The sequence below is a fragment of the Rana temporaria genome, chromosome 4 (genome assembly GCF_905171775.1).
Source record: "Rana temporaria chromosome 4, aRanTem1.1, whole genome shotgun sequence".
NCBI classification, from domain to species: domain Eukaryota; kingdom Metazoa; phylum Chordata; class Amphibia; order Anura; family Ranidae; genus Rana; species Rana temporaria.
Window position 1 is genome coordinate 35,750,708 of NC_053492.1, and position 28,000 is coordinate 35,778,707.

The 28,000-nt window shown below is 45.9% G+C and overlaps 1 protein-coding gene across 7 annotated transcripts in view; it reads left to right on the plus strand.

Moving 5' to 3' along the window:
* Positions 1 to 26,086, plus strand: part of DTNB (dystrobrevin beta) — a 241,174-nt gene extending 215,088 nt beyond the window's left edge. For 4 of the 7 annotated variants that reach the window (XM_040348230.1, XM_040348234.1, XM_040348236.1 and 1 more), the window contains 5 exons: positions 15,789 to 15,945; positions 18,482 to 18,571; positions 21,875 to 21,928; positions 22,021 to 22,051; positions 25,679 to 26,086. In XM_040348230.1, the coding sequence (XP_040204164.1) occupies positions 15,789 to 15,945; positions 18,482 to 18,571; positions 21,875 to 21,928; positions 22,021 to 22,046 (327 nt within the window). In that variant the 3' untranslated portion in view covers positions 22,047 to 22,051; positions 25,679 to 26,086. Of the gene's footprint in view, positions 1 to 15,788; positions 15,946 to 18,481; positions 18,572 to 21,874; positions 21,929 to 22,015; positions 22,052 to 25,678 lie in introns of all 7 variants that reach the window. The other 3 variants (XM_040348233.1, XM_040348231.1, XM_040348232.1) reach the window with 3 other exon arrangements.
* The last annotated feature ends 1,914 nt before the right edge of the window (positions 26,087 to 28,000 follow it).

Here is a 28,000-nt window from a genome sequence, read left to right on the forward strand (position 1 = left end):
ATTGTTTTTCCATCCCTCTCCTACCTCACTAAACCAAGTGGAAATTTCCTTCCATTGTCTAAATTTGGCTCCAGCTGTGGGAGTCTATCTCTCAGCCACTACTTTTTTTTTTTTTTTTTTTTTCAGGAAGACTGACTCCATTTTTGTACTCCCAGAAGGAACACATAGGGGTGCAGCAGCTTCTCATTCCACCATCTCTAGGTGGCTTAGTCAGACCATCATCCAAACTTATGGTATCAAGTATCTGGTTTGACCTTTTTCTGTTAAGGAGCAGTCTACTAGATCTGTGACTGCTTCTTGGGCTTTTGGGCACCAAGAAACTGATTTTCAATGTTGTCTTCTTTTCACACATTTTCTAAGCTCTACCAGGTGTACATTTCAGCCTCATCTTATGTCAACTTCTGACATAAAGTCCTTAAAGCGGGGGTTCACCCTAAAAAAAAATTCTAACATTACATCCAGCATACTAACGACATGTAAAGTATGCTGGTATTTATTTTTTTTCTCCGTACATACCGTTTAATTGTTATTTTTGCCCAGGGTTCTGATTCCCGTGGGACTGGGCGTTCCTATTGAAAATCTTCCCATGGCGCATAAAGCACGTCACCAGTTTTCCGTAAATAGCCGACCTGCGAGTCGGCTCTATATGGCGCCTGCGCAGTCAGCTCTACACGGCGGGTGCAGGCGCCGTATAGCGCCGACTCGCATGTCGGCTATTTACGGAAAACTGGTGACGCGCTTTATGCGCCATGGGAAGATTTTCACCAGACGTCAATCAGCTAAGCTTTCAATAGGAACGCCTGTCCCGCGGGAATCAGAACCTGGAAGCCTGGGCGAAAATAACAATTACACGGTATGTACGGAGAAAAAAAAAATACCAGCATACTTTACATGTCGTTAGTATGCTGGATGTAATGTTAGAATTTTTTTTTAGGGTGAACCTCCACTTTAAGACAACTATTTCAGCTGCAGCAGTTTCTAGGTCTTTTGTTTTCTTGGGCCTGTAAGTTTTTTGTTTGCCGTGTTGCCCACCCCTCAGTTTGGCTGCTTTTGGACATCCTGAAGGTGTAAGACTTTTTTGTGACCCTCAATGAATGGGAAAGAAAATAGTATAGTAAAACCTTGGTTTGCAAGCATAATTCGTTCCAGAAACATGCTTGTAATCCAAAGCACTTGTTTATCAAAGCATTTTTTTTACAGGGTATAAAAGAGAAGAGAGGCACCTCTAAGGCCCCTTTCACACTGAGGAGTTTTTCTGGTGGTTTAGCGGTAAAAATAGCGCCTAAATACCTCCTGAAAAACTCCTTCCCTGCAGTCTCAATGTGAAAGCCTGATGGGCTTTCAGACTGAGGCGATGCGCTGGCAGGACCGCTCCAAAAGTCATGCCAGCAGCATCTTTGGAGCGGTGTGTTTACCGCTCCTTCCCATTGAAAGCAATGCGCCTCTGCGGTATTAACCCTTTTTCGGCCGATAGCGGGGGTTAATACCGCACCGCTAGCAGCCAAATACCGCCGCAATTCGGCAGCAATTCCGACGGTATAGCGCCGCTAAAGATGTCGCCGCTATACCGCCACCGCACATCATGCCCCAGTGTGAAAGGGGCCTTAGTGTAGCAATAAGTTGCTAAATGTTGTACCTTCATTAAATGTAACCATATTGCTACACTTGGAGGCTCCTCTCTTCTTTTTTATACTCAGTTGTGACATGACGCTACTCTTACATCAAGACATCGCTTGTATATCAAGGCAAAATGTATTAAAAAATGTTGCTAGTCTTGCAAAACGCTCTCAAATCAAGTTATTCTCGAACCAAGGTTTTACTGTATTTTGTGTTCAGTTCAAAATCCTATTTTTGGAGTCCATTGAGGGATGCAGGTCCCCCAACCCTCTTTGTTTATGATTATGTTCTCTGTACTGCTTTGTTAGAACACCAAAGCAAGCTGGTAATGAGATTATTATGGGCTGGTCTACAGTTTGTATATGGCAATCCTCTTGTAGGCAGCAGTATAACCTGAAGTTTTAAAGAATAAGTTCACCTTTTACAAAAAAAAAATTCAAAAATTCACATTTTTTGCAGGTAGAAAAAATTAATTTATTTATGTGAGGCCCCGTACACACGACCGAGTTTCTCGGCAGAATTCAGCCAGAAACTCGATCGGAGCCGTATTCTGCCGAGAAACCCGGTCGTGTGTACACTTTTGGCCGAGGAAACCGACGAGGAACTATTTCCTCATTAGTCAATGGGGAAACTTGGCTCGCAGAGATCCTCGGCGGCTTCACAAGGAACTCGACGAGCAAAACTATGTTAGAAGCTCAATGAACTACCTAAAGCGCTCAACAGCACCTTGGTAGTTCATTGAGTACTAGTAGTTTTCACATTCACAGAACACTGGATTGGAGGTGTGCTGAGGCTTACCCGGACTATGGGTATTACATTGTACAAAAGGCGAACTTATCCTTTAAGACTTCCTGTATCACTCAACAGACATTTTATGGTGAGTACAAAACATTTAGGTTTTCTTTCTTCAGCATTTGGCAGCTTACGCAATGCTTCAGCATGCTTTTTACATGAATGTATTGTTATACTCATCTCTGCAGCCAAGAACACATGTTTTTACAATTTTTTTTTCAGTTGAAATCATTGTCTGATTGCACTTAAAACCTGCACATGTTCAGTTGAAAGCAATTGTCCCTGGTGATAGTTAGGTGCTAGAATGTAGTGGTGCTCCCCGTGTTATCATACAAACCACGATTCTTGTTGGTGACATACAATGGGGCCGTTTTATCCCGGAGCTGTACAGAAAACAGACCTGCATCCTCATCGGTTGCAAATGCCTTTGGGTTTGTCTGCTCTGCAGGACTTGCACAGATGAGATGACTTATTGATATCCACCCCGGTTGGAGAGCACACCTGGAATTGTTCAGCATTTAATGAATGAATGCGAGGATGAAACTTGAACACCGCCTCCAAAATCCTTTCATCCCCTGCCAAACGTTTCCCGGCCCAGCTAACAGATTGTGAAAGCTCCAGTTAGCAGTCAGGTGTTTGGCAGACGGCTGCAATAAAACCAGGCTGACTCTCTTTTTCTTAAAATAGCCTTTCTGCACACTTTGAAAGACCATCTCTGCATTGTCTGCTTAGAACAGCTTCTAAGCATTGAGGAATTGTAAAGCACTTTATCTAATAGCTACACAATTTATATTTTATCTTGATGTGTGCCGGCCTTACCTGTAGGTTACGGGTTTGCTCAAATGAGAAAAAGATTAAAGTGACACTAAACTTTGTTTGAAAAAACTATTTCAAGTACGTATTCTTAAAGTGGTTGTAAATCTCAGACATAAAATTTGAATATCCCTCTGTAGTGTGTACTTATCTCAAGAGCACTAAGGTTCATTTTTCTCTGCTGCTTTGTTCCTTTTTTATAAGCATAAGTCACCTTTGACAAGTTTTCCCGACGCCAAGAGAAAACTAAATCTCCAGCAGATTGTTCATACTAAGTGCAGCGCTAAAAAATGGAGTGCAAAAGAATAAAATTTACCGTATATACTCGAGTATAAGCCGAGTTTTTGAGCCCTTTTTTTGGGCTGAAAATTACCCCCTCGGCTTATACTTGAGTCAGCGTGTCAGAGTCCATTGCCGCCTGACCTCACCGTGCCCATTGCAGAATCCGATCTGTGTACCCGAGTCCGTGACATATTCAGACGGCGGCCGTGCAGTTATAAAAATTGCGCTCCTCCTTGCGCTGTTCCGTGATAGGCGTAACACTCGGTTTCCCAGCAAACACTGTGTTCAGTGTTCCACCTATCACGATCGCCCTCTCGTCTATCACGAACAAAAGGGCGATCATGATAGGCGGAACACTGAACACAGTGTTTGCTGGGAAACCGAGTGTTCAGCCTGTGTTCAGTGTTCCGCCTATCAGTGTTCCGCCTATCACGATGGCCCTCTCATCTATCACGAACAAGAGGGCGATAGACGCCCTCTCGTCCGTGATAGACGAGAGGGCGATCGTGATAGGCGGAACACTGAACACAGTGTTTGCTGGGAAACCGAGTGTTCCGCCTATCACGTAATAGCACAAGGAGGAGCGCAAGTTTTTAAAACTGCACGGCCGCCGTCTGAATATGTCACAGACTCGGGTACACAGATCGGATTCTGCAATGGGCACTGTGAGGTCAGGCTGCAAAGGTAACTGGACCTGCCGGGGGAACCAACTGGATCCTGCCATGGTCGAGTTGAAGAGCTGCAAATGGGCGCAGTGAGGTCAGGCTGCAAATGGGCGCAGTGAGGTCAGGCTGCAAATGGGCGCAGTGAGGTCAGGCTGCAAATGGGCGCAGTGAGGTCTTCTCGTCCACATCTTGCACCGGCTTCTTCCACCATCTTCTTCTCCTTCCTTCGGTCTTCTCGTCCGCATCTTGCACGGCTTCTTCTTCCCCAGACGATTCGCTTCCAATTGAGGTTCCCGCTGTGTGACGCTCCTGTGACCCCGCCCCCCTCTGACGCACATGTACCACACGGGACTTTATTATTTCTTATGGCTTTCCCCGTGGCGTCAGAGGGGGGCGGGGTCACAGGAGCGTCACACAGCGGGAACTTCAATTGGAAGCGGATCGTCAGGGGAAGAAGAAGCCGTGCAAGATGCAGACGAGAAGACCGAAGGAAGAAGAAGCCGGTGCAAGATGCGGACGAGAAGACCCAAGAAAGAAGCAGAGGAGAAGAAGATGGAGGAAGAAACCCGAATGAAAGCAGAAAAGAAGAAGATGGAAGAAGAAGCACGGAAAGAAGACATTAATAAAGAAATTGTCAAAAAACGGTTATTGTCTTTTTTTACTTTTTTGACACTTTTTTTTTTGTGAAATGGTAGAGGTACAATGTACCCCATTACCATTTCACATAGGGGGGGGCCGGGATCTGGGGGTCCCCTTTGCAAACAATCCATGCATGAAGGCACCAGGAAAGGAGCTTCAAGACAAAAATCACACCTGTTTTGTTAGGCCAATCAGCCTATTTCAGCTGCAGCTGTCAAAATCTGTAGCATGAAAAAGTAACAAAAAAACAAACTTCAAAATTTAAAAGTAATTTTATTGGTCAACAAAACAAGGAAAGCAAAAACAAACAAACAAAAACAAATCAAACAAAAATAAATAAATATAAAAATAAACATAGGTTCATTTGAGACAGTAAACAGAATACGGTTTATGCTTTGGAAATATAACAGGATAAATAGACCCAGTCATCTATTAAGGATTGAAACATTAATTAGTCACAACATCTTGAGAATTATTTAGCAAAATAATGCAGCACAGACAAATACATCCAAGTGAACACCCTAAAAACATACATTGACAACCTGGCCTCTTTTCAGGGCAGGTAACAAATGCTCTCTGCAAGCTTTATATAACATACCGTAGGCACTGCGCCCCCCACCCCAAAGCACCTTGTCCCCATGTTGATGAGGACAAGGGCCTCTTCCCGACAACCCTGGCCGTTGGTTGTCGGGGTCTGCGGGTGGGGGGCTTATCGAAATCTGGGAGCCCCCTTTAATAAGGTGGCCCCCAGATACCGGCCACCCACCCAATGTGAATCGTACCCCTACCCATTTACCTGGGGGGAAAATGTTAAGTTAAAAAAACACACTACACAGGTGTTTGAAGCAATTTATTAGTCAGCTGGGGGGTCGCGGCGGGGCACACCTAAGCTCTTTTACATGGGGGAGGGTGCGCCCGGTCTTCTCTGTCGTTTTCTGCGGGGGGAGGCCGGTCTTCTCCGCCGCCTTCTGCTGGGGCACCTTCCCCCTTTAAGCTCTTTTACATTTGGGGGGGGTGCGCCCGGTCTTCTCCGTCGTTTTCTGCCGGGGGGGAGCCGGTCTTCTCCGCTGTCTTCTGTTCCCTCTTCTTCCGGGCTCCAGCGCGGGGCCCGGGCTTCTCCTCCGATGTCTTCTCTTTTTCCTCTTCTGCCGGGCTCCACCGACGGGGCCGGGTCTTCTCTTCTAGCGATGTTGACACGACGAGCTCTCCCACTGTAATGCCGTGTGAGTGTTGCGCAAATACTTATAGGCATGGGGCGTGGTCACCGGGTGATATCACCCAACGACCCCACCCCTTGTTACATTAGACCAGTGTTTTTCAACCAGTGTGCCGTGAAGAGTCCCCAGGTGTGCCGCGGCAAAATGACCCCCAATATAGGCAGCTATCTGATGGCCACTTGGTTAATATTTGTTATTACAGTGGTGCCGGTCCACTGTGTAAAGCTCACTTCCCGCTGACACAGGCACTCGGGAAGCTGTGCGGGCCTTTCCGACCGCGTCTTGCCAACCGATTACGTCATCGGTTGCTATGGGAGGGTCGGGGAGGAGAAGAACACCACGAGTAGGAAACAAAACAGCGAGGAGACACAGGTACAGTACTTGTACCTGTCATTTTCAATGTATGATTCGTTTTTATTGCAGGCATGGTGTTTCTAAAAATAAAAAATAAACTATATAACACTTGTTGGCACTTTCATTGCCTCACTTTTCATTGCAAGCATGGTGAATTTTTTTATGTAATATACATGGGCTATATGGGTTATTTTTGATGATGATAACTGTATACTTCAATCCTGCAGTTTGGCCGCAGCTCAGATGTAGCGCAGGGTACCTGCGGTTTTCATGTGTTTTTTTATTGACTTCTATTATGTCCCTTATTTTTGGTGTGCTTTCAGAAAATGTACCAAAAATGTACTACATAATAGAAGTTTATGAGAAACCACATGAAAACCGCAGGTATCCTGTGCTGCAGCCAAACTGCAGTATTGAAGTTTACAGTTATCATTATCAATAATAACCCACATAGCCCATGTATATTATATAAAAAATAAATAAAATCACCATGCTTGCAATGGAATTAGTCAATGTGAAAGTGCCCTAAAATGAAAATATCAGCCATAACCTTGGTATTGTTTTTTTACAACCAGTGGCTGGCTTTGAGCCACTGGAACGCTTTCAGAAGCGGCGGGAGGTGATGTCCCCCCTCTTCCACCGTCTTGCCTGAGAAACAATCCAAAAGGGACAGTGAAAAAAAGTTTAATAAATAAGACAAGGTGTTTTAAGGTGTTGCTTATGGAGATTTACCAGAGTACCAAAGTTTGTCATCATTCCACGAGTGTGCGCAATTTTAAAGCATGACATGTTAGGTATCTATTTACCCGCCATAACATCATCTTTCACACTATACCCACAAATTGGGGTATTATATTGTGTTTTGTTTTAATTAATTGAACCACTGTGCAAATAGCAAGTGGCATAATTTTTTCCCCCAAATTTTTTGTTTGGTGTGCCTCGAGATTCTGACAGATTTTAAAGTGTGCCTTGGTTGAAAAAAAGGTTGAAAAACACTGCATTAGATTCCCGGGGCATGATGGGAATGTGATGTAACAATCACCCGGCGACCACGCCCCATGCCTATATAAGTATTTGCGCAACGCTCACACGGCATTACAGCGGGAGAGCTCGTCGTGTCAACATTGCTAGAAGAGAAGACCCGGCCCCCGCGGTGGAGTCCGGCAGAAGAAGAAACAGAGAAGACAGCGGAGGAGAAGACTGGACCCAGCGCTGGAGCCCGGAAGAAGAGGGAACAGAGAAGACAGCGGACGAAAAGACCGGGCCCCGCGTTGGAGCCCGGCAGAAGAGGGAACAGAGAAGACAGCGGAGGAGAAGACCAGGCCCCGCGCTGGAGCCCGGCAGAAGAGGGAACAGAGAAGACCGGCTCCCCCACCCCGCGCAGAAAACAGCAGAGAAGACCAGGCCTACCCCCCCCTGTAAAAGAGCTTAAAGAAGAAAGGGGGGTCCGGCGCAAGACCCCCCAAGTGACAAATTATTTCAAAAACCTGTGTAGTGTGTTTTTTTAACTTAACATTTTTCCCCCAGGTGAATGGGTAGGGGTACGATGTACCCATACTCATTCACATAGGGTGGGGGGCCGGCATCTGGGGGCCTCCTTATTAAAGGGGGCTCCTAGATTCCGATAAGGCCCCGCCCGCAGACCCCGACAACCAATGGCCAGGGTTGTCGGGAAGAGGCCCTTGTCCCCATTGACATGGAGACAAGAGTGCTTTGGGGTGGGGGCGCAATGCCCCCACTGCTACAAAGGACACACTCCCCCATGTTGAGGGCATGCGGCCTGGTACGGCTCAGGAGGGGAGGGCCGCTCGCTCGTCCCCACCCCCATTCCTGTCCGGCCAGGCGGCGTGCATGGATAAGGGTTTGGTATGGATCTTGGGGGAACCCCCACGCCGTTTTGTCGGCGTAGGTTTTCCCCCTTACGATCCAGACCAAACCTAAGAGCCTGGTATGCTTCTGGAGGGGAACCCACGCCGTTTTTTTTTTTTATTTGGCTAGAAGTTCCCCTTCATGGTCAGCGTAAGCTGAAAACGATTTGGGCATTCACGTGCGCCGCTTCAAGCCACGCAAAGGCAGCTACGCCGCTTGGTATTTACCAATATTTTTCCAGCGTAGTGGAGCGGCGTGCGTAAGAGCCCGAATTATGGAGCAACGGCTTGGTAAATCAGCCCCTTGGTGTTCTTAATTGAGACAAGTACACACTATAGACGGATATGCTTTGTTCATATTTTATGTCTGAGGTTTACACCCATTTTAAAGAGAGGTAATTCTGGAGCCCTGGAATGGGTGGACACACCTCTGTAAAGTTCTGGGCCAAGACAGATAAGGAGCCTTGCTGTAATATATCCATATCTATATAGATATCTCTATTCTATAAATCAGGCCATTTCCCATGGTTTAGTATAACCCCCACAATGCATTGCATATCTCCAGGCTGGGGATGGTTGGATTCTGGCGCAGACTGTCTCAGTTTGGGAAATGTGCCAGCTCTCTCAGCCTCCATCTGTGTTTTATTATGAGCGCTAGTAGCATTTGTGTGTTTATTTTCCTTTATTTCCCTTTTCGTAGTAAACCGGGAATCTGTGGCACAGTCCTGAAAATCTGTCCATTGTAATCTCTGCATGTTCATTGTTCCTCATTAAGGAGTTCCGCCAGATATACAGAAACCTTGTTTAGTTATCCATTCCTTTTTATAAGTCATGAAATGTTATTCTGTGACTAGGCCAGTTCCTTCTACCTAAATTCTGTCTTCATACTGTTGAAAGTAGGCTTGTATTAGGAGTGGTTGCTCTGTAGGATGATGGGCATCTATTAAATCTTCTGCCCTTGTTGTTTTAACTATGGATAGTAATTTGTATTTATTTTTTCTGCCAGTAAATACCTTATACAGCCCACTTCCTGTTTCTTGTCTGGTCATTAGCCTAGGCTTATGACATCATGCAAAGCTCTCTCTCACTCTCCTGAGAGTTTGCCAGGAAGGGAGGGGGAGGGGGTGAGTCATAAGAGGGCCAATGAGCGCTGCAGAGCTGGAGGTGTAAATCCAGGAAGTGAACAGGCAGCAGCTTCCGCTGCCCACAATTAAAATGTTTGCAGCCAGACTCAGTGGCCCAGATTCAAGTAGAATCGCGCAATATTTGCGTGGGCAAAGAGCAAATTTTTTTCTCTGCGCCCACGCAAATATTGCGCTTTGCCCGCGATTCACGGAGCAGTTGCTCCGTAAATTGCGCGGGCAATATGCTAAGCAGCCGGGCGCAAGGCTGCCTAATGTAAATGATCCCGCCGGGGGCGGGAATCATTTAAATTAGGCGCGCTCCCGCGCAGAGCGAACAGCGCATGCTCCGTCGGGAAACTTTCCCGACGTGCATTGTGGCAAATGACGTCGCAAGGACGTCATTTGCTTGTAAGTGAACGTGAATGGCCTCCAGCGCCATTCACGGTTCACTTACGTAAACGACGTGAAATTTGAACGTCGCGAGCTGGAGGCGCAGCTATACTTTAGCATTGGCTGCGCCTGCTATTAGCAGGAGCAACCTTATGCTAAAGTCGCCGTACGGAAACTCCGTACCTTGCGTACGCAGGGCCCGCGCAACTTTTGTGAATCGGTGGTAGTATGCAATTTGCATACTACACGCCGATCACAAAGGCCGCGCCCCCTAGCGGCCAACGCAAGAATGCAGCCTGGGATGTGAAGGCATAAGGAGGCTTATGTTTGTCACATCCTAGGCTGCATTCGGTGTAACGAGGTTCCTGAATCAGGAGCACTCGTTACACCGGAGCAAGTAAGCACTTGCGCCGCGCAACTATGGTTGCGCGGGCGCAAGTGCTTCTTGAATCTGGGCCAGTGGAGGGAGATTGCTGCAGAATATTTGGCAAGTACAGAATCACAGTATGTATAAAATAATATGCAAAGTGGTTGGAGGGAAGCTTCAGAATGGCAAAGATGTTTTTATTACAAATTATGTCAGCAGACTGCAGTTCCTCTTTAACCACTTGAGGACCACCTAACGCCTATATACGTGGGCAGAAGGGCACAGGCTCGTACAAGTACGTTGCCCTTTAACTACTAGCCGACCAGCCACCGTCATTATACGGCGGCAGGGCGGCTCTCCTAGGCGAGAGCCCGTAGCTATACGTCCTCTCTTTTAGCCGCCACTAGGGGGCGCGCGCGCGCCCCCGCGCACCCCCGGAGGCGCGCGCGCACCCCCCGCTCGCCCCCGACTCCCGTGCGTGTGCCCGGCGGGCGCGATCGCCGCCGGGCACATGCGATCGCTCGGTACAGAGCAGGGAACAGGAGCTGTGTGTGTAAACACACAGCTCCCGGTCCTGTCAGCGGGGGAAATGCTGATCTTCCGTTCATACAATGTATGAACCGAGGATCAGTGTTTCCCCTAGTGAGGCCACCCCCCCACAGTAAGAACACACAGAGGGAACATACTTAACCCCTTCCCCGCCCCCTAGTGTTAACCCCTTCCCTGCCAGTGGCATTTTTATAGTAATCCAATGCATTTTTATAGCACTGATCGCTATAAAAATGCCAATGGCCCCAAAAATGTGTCCGAAGTGTCCGCCATGATGTCGCAGTACCGAAAAAAAATCGCTGATCGCCGCCATTACTAGTAAAAAAAATATATTAAGAAAAATTACATAAAAATACCCCCTATTTTGTAAACGCTATAACTTTTGCGCAAACCAATCAATAAACGCTTATTGCGATTTTTTTTACGAAAAATAGGTAGAAGAATACGTATCGGCCTAAACTGAGGAAAAAAAATTTTTTTTTATATATTTTTGGGGGATATTTATTACAGCAAAAAGTAAAAAATATATATTTTTTTCAAAATTGTCGCTCTATTTTTGTTTATAGCGCAAAAAATAAAAACCGCAGAGGTGATCAAATACCACCAAAAGAAAGCTCTATTTGTGGGAAAAAAAGGACGCCAATTTTGTTTGGGAGCCACGTCGCACGACCGCGCAATTGTCAGTTAAAGCGACGCAGTCCAGAATCACAAAAAGTACTCTGGTCTTTGGGCAGCAATATGGTCCGGGGGGTAAGTGGTTAAGTGCTCAGCCGTGGGTCACGTGCCGCCCGCCGTCCCGGTCCGAAGCTCCGTGACCGCGTCCGCGGGACCAGATCGCCGCCGGCGTCCCGTGATCGGGTCACAGGAGCTGAAGAATGGTGAGAGGTAAGTGTAAACAAACCTTCCCCGTTATTCTTTGTGGCTTGTCACTGATCGTCTGTTCCCTGTCATAGGGAACGACGATCAGTGACATCACACGTCCAGCCACGCCCCCCCTACAGTAAGAATCATTACCTTAGGGCACACTTAACCTTTTAGCACCCCCTAGTGGTTAACCCCTTCACTGCCATTGACCATTTTCACAGTAATCACAGTGCATTTTTATAGCACTGATTGCTATATAAATGACAATGGTCCCAAAAATGTGTCAAAAGTGTCAGATTTGTCCGCCATAATGTCGCAGTCACGAAAAAAATCGCTGATCGCCGCCATTACTATTAAAAAAAATTATAATTTATAAAACTGCCATAAAACTATCCCCTATTTTGTAAACGCTATAACTTATGCGCAAACCAATCAATAAACGCTTATTGCGATATATTTTTTTTTTTACCAAAAATATGTAGAAGAATACGTATCGGCCTAAACTGAGTAATTTTTATATATATATATATATATATATATATATATATATATATATATATATATATATATTTTGGGGATATTTATCATAGCAAAAAGTAAAAAATATAGCATTTTTTTCAAAATTGTCGCTCTATTTTTGTTTATAGCGCAAAAAATAAAAACCGCAGAGGTGATCAAATACCACCAAAAGAAAGCTCTATTTGTGGGGAAAAAAGGACGCCAATTACCAGTCAGTCCTTTACCTGCATAATGGTCCGGGGCTGAAGTGGTTAAAGGGTCACTAAACCCACATCATAAAAAACTACCAATGAATGGTGTATTACATGCTATTCATACTTACTCGGTCACTATGAGATTCTTTTCTGTATTATGCAAAAAAAAAAACCTTTGTTGATCCTCTGATGCTCTCTATCTCCACCTTCTTCCCATATCCCCAATTCACCTAGGAATTTTGCAACTTTGGCAGCAACTCTGCACATGCTCAGATTTCAGTGAGTTTCTATGCTGAGCATTTCTTCCCTATCACATCTGAGCAGCCCATGTAACTATAGAGTCACACATGTGGGTGTATACACAATGGTGAGTGACAGCCCACTCACTCCCTCCTCCATGCTCACTAACCAGCTAAACACAATGAGGGCAGGATATTACATGTAGATTGATGGAGGCTTCATCTCCCTCTTATTCTAAGACACAGCCTGGAGGGGCGTGACTGGCCTATGACTGGCAGAAATTCTCCCACACCATGTTATTGCCAAAAATAATAAAGATTTGATTTCAAATGTATATCTGTATGCCAATTTAAAACAATTTGATATTATTTATATATTTTGACTCTGTACTCCAAAGGATGTTTTTTTTTTTGTGAACATGTGACCAGCAGAAGAGCACTAGAAGCTCCTCCTGCTTATGTTTCCCTGCAGACAGGCTGGGATAGAGCTGGGTCATGTGACGGCTCTATATCCATTAGGAAAATGGTACTTAGATGTTTTTTTTTATTATTATTAAAATAATTACAGTGCCATCATCCACATACAGAAATAAAAGGAACAATGGAAATTAAACAGTGTGGGCCAGATCCACGTAGATCGGCGTAATTTTAAGCAGGCGTAGCTTATCGTAGTAACGCTACGCCGCCGCTACTTTGAGAGGCAAGTGCTGTATTCACAAAGCACTTGCGTCTTAAGTGACAGCCGCGTTGCGTAAATGTGTCGGCGTAAGGGCGCGGAATTCAAATGACAAAGATGTGGGCGTGTTTTATGTTAATTCAACTTGACCCCATGTAAATGACGTTTTTTTTGAGCGGCGCATGCCCTGTCCGTGGAGGTATCCCAGTGCGCAGGCTCGAAATCACGTAAATAGTCAATGCTTTCGACGTGAACGTAATTTACGCAAAGCCCTATTCGCTAACGTTTTACGCAAACGACGTACACGACGGAAAATTCGACACTGGCCCGACGTCCATACTTAACATTGCGTACGTCTCGTAGACCCAGGGGTAACGTTACGCCGAAAAAAGCCTTACGTAAACGACGTAAAAAAATGCGCCGGCCGGACGTATGTTCTGAGAATCGGCGTATCTAGCTAATTTGCATACTCTACGCGGAAATTAACGGAAGCACCACCTAGCGGCCAGCGTAAATATGCACCTAAGATCCGACGGCGTACTAAGACGTACGTCAGTCGGATCGAGCCCCCATTCAGTCGTATCTTGTTTTGTGGATACAAAACAAAGATACGACGGAGCATCCTAGAAGTTACACAGCGTATAAATAGATACGCCGACGTAACTTCTTTGTGGATCTGGCCCTGTGTGTGTTTTTAGTATCACTTTAAGTCTATTGTTTTTCAACAGAACAAGCTCTCCTGCAAATGTATCAGTTAAGAGTTTTGACACAAGCCATTTATCACTGATAGGGGTGTGTGCTTACAATAGTCAGCTTGTATTTCTTCATGTAAAACCTTTATTCTGACTCCAACTGTTGTAATAGGGACTTATCCCTTGCTGAGACCTCTATGCCGACCCGGAATAAGCAGGTGTAATCACAGCGGAAATCCTTTATCAGATAGCGGATCTCACCAAATACCATCCAAGCAGATCTTTATTGAATGCAGCAGGTATAACAGACAACAAGATGTAGCAGATGATTGAAAAGACAGTATTTGCAGATGAAAACCTGGTAATGTGTTCCCGGATGCAAGCAGATTACATGAGGCTTAGAGACAAGCGACCATCTTTTATCCCAAACAGACAATGGAAGGGAAAAGGAAATGCATCACAAGTGGGCGGGACACAGGAAAAAAAAGGCAGAAAAAGATGGTGCAATAACCACAAGATGGCAGTATATTAACCAACTATACAGAGGCTAATGAACAATGGTTTAACCACTTAAGCCCCGGACCATTTTGCAGCTAAAGGACCAGGCCACTTTTTGCGATTCAGCACTGCGACGCTTTAACTGACAATTGCACAGACGTGCGACGTGGCTCCCAAACAAAATTGACGTCCTTTTTTTCCCACAAATAGAGCTTTCTTTTGGTGGTATTTGATCACCTCTGTGGTTTTTATTTTTTGCGCTATAAACAAAAATATAGCAACAATTTTGAAAAAAATTCAATATTTTTTACTTTTTGCTATAATAAATATCCTCAAAAATATATATTGATTGGTTTGCGCAAAAGTTATAGCGTTTACAAAATAGGGGATAGTTTTATGTCATTTTTATCATTTTCTTTTTACTAGTAATGGCGGCGATCAGATTTTTTTTGTGACTGCGACATTATAGCGGACACATCGGACACTTTTGACACATTTTTTGGACCATTGTCATTTTCACAGCGATCAGTGCTAGAAAAATGCACTGATTACTGTGAAAATGACACTGGCAGTGAAGGGGTTAACCACTAGGGGATGCTGTAGAGGTAAAGTGTTCCCTGCATAGTGTTTTTTACTGTAGGGGGGATGGGCTCTGTGTCACATGACACTTATCACCGCTCCGAGTACACGGAGCTGAGATCAGTTACATTGTCACTAGTCAGAGCGGGGAGATTCTTGTTTACACAAGCATCTCCCCGCTCTATACCTCCGTGAGACGATCGCGGGGATCCCCGCAGTGATCGAGTCCGCGGGACCCGCTGTCCAACTCACGGGGATGGTGGCAGGGTCGCTAACGCACCGGCGGTGGCGCGCGTGCGACCACAAGGACAGGCATTTAAAGGGGACGTACATATAGGTTTATATGCCTGTCCGTGCCATTCTCCTGACATATATGTGCAGGAGGCAGACCTTAAGCGGTTAAAGAAATTAACTATTTAAATCCTCAATTCACAGTAATATGTACATTAACCATGACTATGCATTGTATTATATTTTTACACAAGTGTAACAGCACAACCTTTATCCCAAAAGAAAAAAAAATTGTTTGCTCTCCCTGCTTGTGTAACTGCTGTGTGAGCTGAATTCTGGCTTCACTTTGTTAGTGTATTTAAATCTGCTAGTGCATTTAACACTCTCGTCGCCCCAGACTGACAATGCTGCTATCCAAAGGTGCTCCTTCATCCAGAGTGTAGGTAATACAGGAGGTGCGTTACTGGCCAGATCACCAGGTTAAAACAGGGGGGGGGGGGTGAACAGAGGCTAAAGCTTGCATGGACAGATCTATATTCGGACCAGCATAAAACTCTCCTTGAGAATCCCTAATTTATTAGTAGCAATAGCTCAATCTGTGTTATTCCTTTTATTCCAGGCCCAAGCCGCCAGCTCTCCACACTCCTCGCCAAGCCATGGTGCCAGTCGTCCTATGCCTATGCCAGTCCGCTCCACCTCAGCTGGTTCCACTCCCACCCATGTACCTCAGGACTCCATAGCGGGGCTGGGCGATGTACAGGAAGCCTTTGCACACGGTAAGGCCTAACTCCTTGAACTACGTGCATTGTTCGCATAAAGCGACATTAAAGCTTTGTTTTGCTTTTTATTTAAAATAACAAACGTGTTCTACTTGGTGCCGGTTCACACTACCGCGACTTGGGATCCGACTTGTTTCGCCCCCAAGTCGCGCGACAAGAGAAATTCAATGGAAGTGGATGGAGCCGTCTTAATGTACACTACTGAAGTCGCTCCGACTTCAGAAAAGGTTCCTGTACGACTTCAAGGCAACTTGTACCCATTGATTTCAATGGAAGTTGCCTCCAAAGTCGGATCTCTGTCTTAACTGAAGCAACTTTACAGGAAAAGAAAATAGTTTACTCCGGCAAATCCCTCCCTCCCACAGAGCTAATTATTCTGTGATTGGCCACAGCCAAAGTCGCCTGTCCTGTAGGCAACTTTAAAGCGGTGGTTCACCCTCACTGACATGATTTTTCCATCGAGACAGGCATTGTAGCGCGAGCTACAGTATGCCTGTCCCGATTTTTTTACCCCCGTACTCACTGTGTACTCATACATTATAGATTTCGGCTCCCGCGGGGAATGGGCGTGCCTATGGAGAGGGAGGATGATTGACGGCCGGCCCTGGCACGTCACTCTCCCCGAAGACAGCCGGAGTAGGTCTCGGCTCTTCACGGCGCCTGCGCACAGGCTATGCGCAGGCGCCGTGAAGAGCCAAGCCTATTTCGGCTATTTCCGGAGAAGCGTGACGCGCCAGAGCCGGCCGTCAATCATCCTCCGTCTCCATAGGCACGCCCATTCCCCGAGGGGAGTCGGTATCTTCGATGTACGAGTACACGGTGAGTACGGGGATAAAAAAATCGGGACAGGCATACTGTAGCTAGCGCTACAATGCCTGATTTTATGGTAGAAGAAAAAAAAAAATTTTTTGGGGGGTTTATAGGGTGAACCCCCGCTTTAAGTGGCATTGTAAGTTGCTCCAAGTCGCGCTAAAGTCGTGCTGTAAGTCAGTTTGCCCCTGTCTGAACCGGCTCTTACCTGCTCTGTGCAATGGCCAGTTTAGGGGCAAATATACTATACAGTTTACTAACCATCCACCATAACCAACCAATACATCCAGCCACCATAGCCAGCCAGTGTAACCAGCCACCATAACCAACCAATACATCCAGCCACCTTAGCCAGCCAGTGTAACCAGCCACCATAACCAACCAATACATCCAGCCACCCTAGCTAGCCAGTGTAACCAGCCACCATAACCAACTAATGCGTCCAGCCACCATAGCCAGCCAGTGTAACCAGCCACCATAACCAACTAATGCGTCCAGCCACCATAGCCAGCCAGTGTAACCAGCCACCATAACCAACCAATACATCCAGCCACCCTAGCCAGCCAGTGTAACCAGCCACCATAACCAACTAATGCGTCCAGCCACCATAGCCAGCCAGTGTAACCATCCAGCCACCCTAGCCAGCCATTGTAACCAGCCACCATAACCAACTAATGCATCCAGCCACCATAGCCAGCCAGTGTAACCAACCACCATAACCAACTAATGCGTCCAGCCACCATAGCCAGCCAGTGTAACCAGCCACCATAGCCAACCAATGCATCCAGCCACCATAGCCAGCCAGTGTAACCAGCCACCATAACCAACCAATACATCCAGCCACCCTAGCCAGCCAGTGTAACCAGCCACCATAACCAACTAATGCATCCAGCCAGTGTAACCAGCCACCATAGCCAGCCAGTGTAACCAGCCACTATAACCAACCAATTCATCCAGCCACCATAACCAACCAATACATCCAGCCACCATAGCCAGCCAGTGTAACCAGCCACCATAACCAACCAATGCATCCAGCCACCATAGCCAGCCAGTGTAACCAGCCACCATAACCAACCAATACATCCAGCCACCCTAGCCAGCCAGTGTAACCAGCCACCATAACCAACTAATGCATCCAGCCACCATAGCCAGCCAGTGTAACCAGCCACCATAACCAACCAATGCATCCAGCCACCATAGCCAGCCAGTGTAACCAGCCACCATAACCAACTAATGCATCCAGCCACCATAGCCAGCCAGTGTATCCAGCCACCATAACCAACCAATGCATTCAACCAGTGTAACCAGCCACCATAACCAACCAATGCATCCAGCCAGTGTAACCAGCCACCATAACCAACCAATACATACAGCCACCCTAGCCAGCCAGTGTAACCAGCCACCATAACCAACTAATGCATCCAGCCACCATAGCCAGCCAGTGTAACCAGCCACCATAACCAACTAAGGCATCCAGCCACTGTAACCAGCCAGTGTAACCAGCCACTATACTGCCCATCTACCTTTTAGAATGCGTATTTATTTTCTATAATTGATCTACTGTTTTTTTGTTATTTGAGAATCTGTTTAGTAATCTAGAGCCTGCCCTTCTGATTAGTCAGACTGTGCTTTGCTGTGATTGGACGTTGGTTTACCCCCAGCATGGCTACCCAGTGTGGCCAAAGACTGTGAAATCACCATGTCCTCTTCTCTTATACTCCAGGTACCAGAAGAAACCTTCGCAGCGACTTACTAGTAGCCGCAGACTCCATTACAAACACAATGTCTTCCCTGGTGAAGGAGCTGCACTCAGGTACGTGACCCGTAACTTTCTCTAAGCTGCTGAATGTGCCAATTGGACAAATGTGAACATTCTACCTTAAAACTGAATGAGAGGACACAGCCTGCCTGCAGAGTGCTCCCAGCTCTCATCCTGTTTATTAATTACTCTTTGGACACTAAAGGTCTAAATTGTCAGGTATCCTTTGAGAGTGAAAGGCGCAGAATCTCTGACCAAGCCTAATTGGAATTGAGCATTGTCCTTCTTCATAATTCTCAGAGAGAGGGATATAGGTTGCGTGAAATCATGTGGCAAGAGGATGTGGGCCTGACCAGGAGTGCTGTGCCTACTGAATCTATAGGGGATCCATGTTTAGGGGGTGCTCAGGATTTAAACCAGTTTGTTATATCTGTCAAGGAGTCTGGTGGTAATATCTCTGTGATGAGATGCTGTGGCCATTCTGAGGTGCTCTCACCATCCCAGCTGGATTTTCTATTTATTTTATATTATGGAGAACATAGGTGTGCGCCCCAAAGCTCCAACATATATGTTTGACATACTTATTGGCCTCTTCCCCGCTCTATCCTGAAACAATGGGAGGAAGGGGGAGCAAGACTGCAACAGAAGGAAGAGGAACAGCGAAAGGAGGGGTAGCATATATTAGTACTGATCCCCTATATTTTCCTCCTGTGGCAGCTGAATGTTGACAAAAGGGAGAGGAGGAGAAGCCTACTTTCAGCTGCTGCAGGAGGAAAATACAGATCGCTTCCACTAAATTCCACCCCGCCACCTCTTCTGTCCAGGTTCTAAAGGGTTGGCAAGGAAGGATTGTGGTTTACCTGTCACCTGCCCACCATTGACAGGTTGCCAACCCATGTGCCTAGACACAGCTGGCACACCCCTTGCACACGCCTATGATGGAGAATATAAAAAGTGGCACTGTAACACAGAAGTGGGCTGGTACTGTTGTGAAGAGGCTTGCTGTTTACTTTTCCAGAGGCTTGAAATTCTGCCGCTTTGCTGCTCACCAGCTGCTGCAAGTATCCAACCAGTCAGGTAGGCTAAGTGCCTGCTCCCCCTGCCGTACACTGTGGTTTCTTCCATTGCCTGGTACATCCTGCAGTGATGCATGTGGGAGAAACCACTGTGTGTGGTGGGAGGGTTAGCTATTAACATACCCAGAAGTGCTGAACACCAGCAGTGACTGAGGAGCAGCGAAGCAACAGCATATTAAGACATGGGCTGCCGAATAGGTAAGTACATAGTCTCTTCTTTTACAGGCTGTTTTTTTGTGTTTGTTATTGACCCTGACAGTGCCAGGTTAACAGTGAAGATTCTAGAAGCCTGCAATCAGTTTGGATCACCAGACTCCATCTACAATGCACATCACATTCCATGGGCTGAGACATTAATAATGATAAAGTGTGATGACTGTAGAACAGAGGTGGTGTTTTCTGGTCACTGATCCAGGTCACCTACTGGCTTCACCTGTTGCCGGCAGTTATTTGTAATAATGTGCCACAACATTCTGCTTCACATTCTGCTCTGCTGGTGATGTCATAATTAAAGGTGCCTTAAAGGGGTTGTAAAGGTACAATTTTTTTTTCCTAAATAGCTTCCTTTACCTTAGTGCAGTCCTCCTTCACTTACCTCATCCTTCCATTTTGCTTTTAAATGTCCTTATTTCTTCTGAGAAATCCTCACTTCCTGTTCTTCTGTCTACAACTACACCGAAATGCAAGGCTTTCTCCCTGGTGTGGAGTGTTTTGCTCGCCCCCTCCCTTGGACTACAGGAGAGTCAGGACCCCCACTAACACACAGCTCCTTTCTCTACGTAGAGAGCGTCCTGACTCTCCTGTAGTCCAAGGGAGGGGGCGAGCACGACACTCCACACCAGGGAGAAAGCCTCACATTACTGTGTGGAGTTTGGGACAGAAAAACAGGAAGTGAGGATTTCTCAGAAGAAATAAGGACATTTAAAAGCAAAATGGAAGGATGAGGTAAGTGAAAGAGGACTGCACTAAGGTAAGGAAGCTATTTAGGAAAAAAAATTACCTTTACAACCCCTTTAAAGCCTTAAGCTAGTTATAGATGACTTGTATGACCAGCAGACTGATTGGGGAAAAAAACCTACTAAAGAGGCTTTATTTCAACCTATCCATGGCCTGTTTAAAAGAGAAGTACAGCCAAAGTGAATCACAGGATTGCAGTTCGTTCTGCACTCCTGTGACCCGTTTTTAGCAGACAGCAGGCTGAAGCCCGCTGTCAGCTGACGTCACAGACCCTGTCCAGGCTCAGCAAAGATCGCGACCATATGGTTGGGATGCACCCAGCTCAGCCTGTCGGTGAGCCGATGAGAGCCTGCACCAGCTCTCTGCTCAAAGCAGCGAAGAGAACGGAGCAATCAGCGGTGAATAATAGCTCAGTTCTCACCATTAGAGATTGCAGGGCACAGATGCAGCATCAGACCGATTCACCTATGCCCTGGCTGTCCTCCAAGCTAAGATTTTCGAAGACCTATTTACCTATCTGCATCTGTAGGCTCTTGCAGGCTGCAGGAGCCAGGACACAACGGGGTCACATGACCCCCATCAAAGAATGGTGAGCCAGTCAGATTCAGACCTTTACGATAGCCCATGTGACTTCCTGCCATCAGGACCGTCTTAAAGCCATTGTGTGCCCTTGGGCAAAGCACTGTAGCCCCTACCAGCCTGACCCAATTTATGCACCTGCTCTCAAGAATTGAAGTATTAAACGTTGATGGAATTAAATTATTATTCATTAGTAATTTCAATAAAATAGATTTTAAAACATGCCATAAATCAAAGACAACACAAAGAGGGGGGGGGGGGGGGGGATTGGCACAGTACAGGGTTTGGGATGCTGCCCGTGACATGGACTTGGTAAAAAGCATGACTGTCCTGCCCAATCTGGGACAGTTGGCAAGTATGATGTGATGAGAGATTTATCATGGGGCCCCCATGCACCTGGGGCCCCTGGGCAGTGCCATGCATTAAGACAGCCCTGCCTGCCATATCTCTGAGAGCTTTGTGGCAACATAGATGGCACGATTGTAGGACAAGATAAATATTTGTGTATGGAGAGTATGAAAGATATGTGATCCAAGACTCGTACACGGGCAGTCTTGGTAGGGGCAGCAGTGAGGTAAATAGGGTTTATGATGCACTTGGTAATGTACACTTCAGGTGATGGTCATCTGTTCCCAGAAGCCACCAACCATCTGGAAGTTGTCACACCACCAAAACGTCCATTGGTCTGGCAACAGGTTGGGTGTTCAGTGGTCTGCCATTGACTACCTTGGCTTTTCTCTTTCAGCGGAGGAGGGAGCGGACGAGGAAGAGGAGAAGATACACAATGGAAAGGACAGAGGTGGGACAGGTTCCATTATAGACAGATATATGCAGCCTGGGGATTTGTGCTGTGTGTAACGTGTCACCTTTCTCCTCTTTCACTCAGGTTAGGTTTCCACCACAGAACAACACGGTGATTCAAGTAAGTGTTTATGTTCCAACATTGCAAAGAGCCTTGGGAGGGGAAGAGGACCCCTTTAGGGATGCAGATGTCTACCATAGGAATTCACGTACATATTTACCATAACGCCCTGTTGTTGGACATGTCACATTGACATGCTTGAGCAGGATAAAGCACCTGACCTGTCATGACTGCTGTCCTCTGCATTCTCCTCCAGGGTCATTGGGAACTTGGGGCCAGATTCACGTAGCCCGGGCGCAACGTAACTTAAACGATTTAAGTTACACCGCCGCAGATTTTCCAAGTTAGTGCCCGATCCACAAAGCACTTACTTGGAAATTTGTGGCGGTGTATCCTAAATCCGTCTGGCGCAAGGCGGGCCAATTCAAATGGGGCGAGTCCCATTTAAATTAGGCGCGCTCCCGCGCCGGACGTACTGCGCATGCTCCCGACGCAAATTTCCCGACGTGCTTTGCGCAAAGTTACGATGTGCCGAGGTTTTGTGAATCGCGACGTGTAAAAAAGAGTTGTGCCGGGAAAAAAAAAATGTTTAAAAAAAATTGAAAGCGACGCGGGAAAGACAGGTATACTTTTACATGGTGTACTAATTTTACACTTTGTAAAAGCAGCCCTATCTTTGCGACGGCAAACGAACACTTGCGGCGACTTTCCGACGGGAAAAAGTTTTGTGGATCGCCGTAAGTGCTAATTTGCATACCCGACGCTGGTTTACAACGCGAACTCCCCCCAGCGGCGGCCGCAGTATTGCATCCTAAGATCCGACAGTGTAAAACAATTACACCTGTCGGATCTTAGGAATATCTATGCGTAACCTGATTCTATGAATCAGCCGCATAGATAGAAACAGGGATACGACGGCGTATCAGCAGATACGCCTGCGTATCCCTTTTGTGAATCTGGCCCTTGATGCCTTGTAGACATGTAACTGTTGTGTGGGAGGGTTTAGATTCTGATCCATTATAACTAATGGGCAAATATTATTTCTGGTAATCCCTGGCTACCGGAGCCTGTGGTCACCATCCCGTGCAAAGACAAAGCTCATGAGCTATAATGGATACAATTAGACTCACCTGCTGATTGCCTACAACAATAGTACACTTTACAGAAAATGTACACCTTTTATATGCCTCTGATCTCTTCCACAAGGCTGTAAGAAAGGTGCCATCCTTATGCCCTGTACACAGCGGAATTTCCATTGTAAAAAAGTTGGATGTTTTTTCCGATGGAATTTCGCTCAAGATTGGCTTGCATACACACGGTCACACAAAAGTTCTCTGAACTTTCGACGGTCAAGAATGCAGTGAGGTACAACATTACGACAAGGCGAGAAAATAAAATTTGATGCTTCTGAGCATGCGTCCAATTGTTTCCGAGCATGCGTGTTTTTTTTCCCGTCGGAATTTTTCATACAGACGAACGGATTTTCCGATAGGAATTTTTTCCGTCAGAAAAATTGAGAACCTGCTCTCTATCTAAGTCCGTCCGAAATTCAGATGGAAAAAGTCTGACTTTTTCCATCGAAAATTCCGATGCTCCCCAGGTTCTTTTTCATTCTGCAATGAAAGATGAGTGACACCATCATTTGGGTTTGCAACGGTCATATGGGTTAGCAGTGAGAACAGCAGAAGGTTTGGCTGGTTTATTTTAAGGTTTACCTTTTAAGTAACATTAAAGTTTGCGTGAATACAGTACCGTACATTCTTGACATGTAGCAATATACTGCAACAGTATTATTTTCCAGAAAGCTTAAAATTATATTAGTTAAAAAAAATTACGTTGCAAACATTTTATACTTGTCTGCTCTATTTTGCACAGAGCAAACTCAATGCTTCACTTCTCAGGTCCCCTGCCAGTACTTTGGGCCCCTCCTCTTTTTCGAGTGCCCCCACAGCAAGCCACTTCCTATGGGGACACTTGTGCACACTCGCTGAGATTGACAGCAGCGGGAGCTAATAGTTCCTGCTTCCCTCTCTCAGGAAATGAGGAGGTAGAGACCCAGGAGAGCAGCCGCTCCCGTGAACATCGCTGGATCGGGCTCGGGTAATTATTAGGTGGGGCTGCATACTAGAAGTTTTTACCTTAGTGCATAGAAGGTAAAAAACCTTCAGGCTTCCGATCTGTCCGCCACAACGTCACAGTCCCGATTAAAAATCGCAGATCACCGCCATTACTAGTAAAAAAAAAGAAAAATAATAATAAAAATTTCATAAATCTTTCCCATAGTTTGTAGACGCTATAACTTTTGCGCAAACCAATCAATATACGCTTATTGCGATTTTTATTACCAAAAATATGTAGAAAAATATATATTGACCAAAACTGATGAAGAAATTAGATTTTTTAAAAACATTTTTGGGGATATTATAGCACAAAGTAAATTTTTTTTATTTATTTTTTCAAAATTGTGGCTCTTTTTTTGTTTATATCGAAAAAAAAAAAACGCAGAGGTGATCAAATACCACCAAAAGAAAAAAGGACGTCAATTTTGTTTGGGTACAGCATTGCACATTGTCAGTTAAAGTGCCATATCGCAAAAAATGGCCCAGTCAGGAAGGGGGGTAAATTCTTCCGGGGCTGAAGTGGTTAAAGTGGTTGTAAAGCCTCAAGGTTTTTCACCTTAAAGTGTTACTAAACCCAGTAATATGAAAATAGTTAATTTGCTCCCCTACAGCTTATAAATCTTTTTTTTACATTAAAATACTGCCACTATATACCCTTTTTGGCTGATCTGTATACCACAGTCACACGATAACCTGCAGAGTTTGTCCAGAGCTGTGTGTTCAGGTAGGAGGAGATTTCCACTATAGCCTGTATACACGCCCACATGTGTGATGCCCATATCATGTGACCTGGCTAGCTCTGAGAACAAGGAAATGTTCTCTACAGCAATCGAGACAAAACTAAGCATGTGCAGGAGGACTACCCTCACTGTATTTTCTGGCCTTGCCAAGAGAGACCATGCAGGAGGGAAGGATCTGTCCATACAGGATCAAAGAACCTTTTTACACATTGCAGAGGATTAACCCCTTAAGTTCCACAGTGAGTATAACAAGCATGCTGTGCTGCATATACAGACTGATTTTACTGTTGTGGGTTTGGTAAAGCTTTAATGCCTTTCTTTGCATTAAGGTGAAAAACCTTCTTTGCGTCAGCCACTGTCTATCTCCTCATTGGACAGATTGACAGCAGCAGAAGCCAGTGGCTCCTGCTGGTAACAATCAAATCCAGTGACAAGGCAGGGGGGCGGGGCAGAGTCACGCTGTCTGTGGACTCGTGAGCGAGCACGCATGGGTGCCCCCAGGGAAAGTGGCTTTCTGTAAGGGCACCAGATGAAGAGGAGGGGCCTGGAGCACTGGTGGGGCAACCCAGAGAAAGAAGATCGGGGCTGCTCTGTGCAAAACGATTGCACAGAGCAGGTAAGTATAGGCATGCTTGTTATTTTTATTAAAAGAAAAAAAAAATGGTTTTTCAACCCTTATATCTTTTCTCTAATCCTGTGTTATTGGAAGCACGGGGCTAGTGGTGTACCACAACAGAAGGATCAACCCAAAAATGGCACACTATGCTTTTTGTATTGCACACCTATCCTTTGTTACCCCTTAATTGTGGCTTTCTCCCCTGCAACAGGCACAGCGAGCCCTCCCGTATCCATGTACTCTCCGAAACCACCATGCCGCATTTCCACAGCCAGCCGAGATGTGACGAGGAAATCTTGTTCGTGCATGCTCAATGTAACATAAAACATGCGTGTTACTGGGCCATGGACCATCATGTCTTGCAGACGCTGGATGGGACTGAGCGTGTATATGTGTGTGTGTGCGCACTCGTCATGGGTGAAGAGGCCGGGGGACACTGTGACTCCGCCCCCAGCTGCAGGTCCCGCTAACATTGGAACACATGATCCTGCGCACACGGGAACAAGCTGTAGGTGTATCTTGGTATATCCTATGTGGGTGTGTGCGTCTGCTCTGCAGAATGTGGTACATTTCATGTCCAAATGTTTACATAATAATAAATGTGTCTGTCTGTCAGATCTCTGGGTGTCCTGCCTATACAATGTCATTATGATGTCATAGTGTATCACATGTTTTATGAGTTCATCGGATTGAAGCCTAGGTGGCCAGGCTAGATTTAGCAGCTTCAGGAATTATTTGATAACTTGACAATAATGACTGATTTGCCATCTACACTCACCGGCCACTTTACTAATTACACCCTGCTAGCACCAGGTTGGACCCGTTTTGCCTTCAGACCTTCCTCAATTCTTCATGGCATAGATTCAACAAGATGTTGGAAACATTCCTCAGAGATTTTGGTCCATAGTGACATGATGGCATCATGTAGTTGCTGCAGATTTGTCGGCTGCACATCCATGATGCAAATCTTAAGTTCCACCACATCCCAAAGGTTCTCTATTGGTTTGAGATTTGGTGACTGTGGAGGCCATTGGAATACATGCCCTTGTCATGTTCAAGAAACAAGTGGTGAGATGATTGGAGCTTTGGGACCTGGTGTATTATCCTGCTGGAAGGAGCCATCAGAAGATGGGGACAGTGTAGTCATAAAGAGGTGGACATGGTCAGCAACAATACTCGGGTAGGCCGTGGTTTATAAACGATGCTCAATTGGCACGAAGGGGCCCAAAGTGTGCCAAGAAAACATTACACCACCAGCCTGAACCATTGATACAAGGCAGGATGGATCCATGCTTTCATGTTGTTTACACCAAATTCTGACCCCAACATCTGAATGTCGCAACTGAAATCGAGACTCATCAGACCAGGCAATGTTTTTCCAATCTTCTATTGTCCAATTTTGGTGAGCCTGTGTGAATTGTAGCCTCAGTTTCCTGTTCTTAGCTGACAGGAGTGGCACACGGTGTGGTCTTCTGCCGCTGTAGCCCATCTGCTTCAATGTTCGATGTGTTGTATGTTTAGAGATGGTATTCTGCATACTGTACCTTGGTTGGAATGAGAGGTTATTTGAGTTACTGTTGTCTTTCTATCATCTGGAACCAGTCTGCCCATTGTGCTCTGACACCAACAAGGCGTTTTCATCCACTCAACTGCCGCTCACTGGATGTTTTCTCTTTTTTGGACCATTCTCTGTAAACCCGAGAGATGGTTGTGTGTGAAAATCCCAGTAGATCAGCAGTTTTTGAAATATTCAGACCAGCCCATCTGGCACCAATAACCATGCCATGTTCAAAGTCACTTAAATCCCCTTTTTTCCCCATTCTGATGCTCGGTTTGAACTTCAATAAGTCACCTTTACCACGTCTAGATGCGTAAATGCATTCAGTTACTGCCATGTGATTGGCTGATTAGCAATTTGTGTTACCAGGCAATTGAACAAGTGTACCCAATAAAGTGGCCAGTGAGTGTAGAATAATCTCTCTGATTTTTCTTTTAGCTTCTTTACACCAACCGCAAACATAAATGGCAGTTGGCTTTAACGCCATGCTGCTACATACTGTACCTGTATATGTGCCCCGCCAGTGTCACTTGGCACCTCCAGCACTGTGATCGTGCTGTCACAGTCACTGTTTATGATTGGGAGGCGAGAGGGCAGACATCTGATCACTGTGACAGCTAATTGCAGTAATTATAAAAATATGATCATTTTGGCACTTAATTAATTATGCACGCTTTAGAAGCGTATGAGCGCAAAACTCTTTCTGCTGGCCAGAATATTCATTTATCCCTAAGATTCAGCAAGAATTAATGCGCATACGTGCAAATTATGCCAGTATTTTGGTTAAGGTCAGGACTGTGTACAGACCAGTCAAGTTCCTCCACCCCAAACTCGCTCCATGTCTTTATGATCTTGCTTTGTGCACTGGTGCGCAGTCATAGTGGAACACAAAGGGGCCGTCCCCAAACTGTTCCCACAAAGTTGGGAGCATGACATTTTCCAAAATGTCTTAGTATGCTAACGCCTTAAGACAGG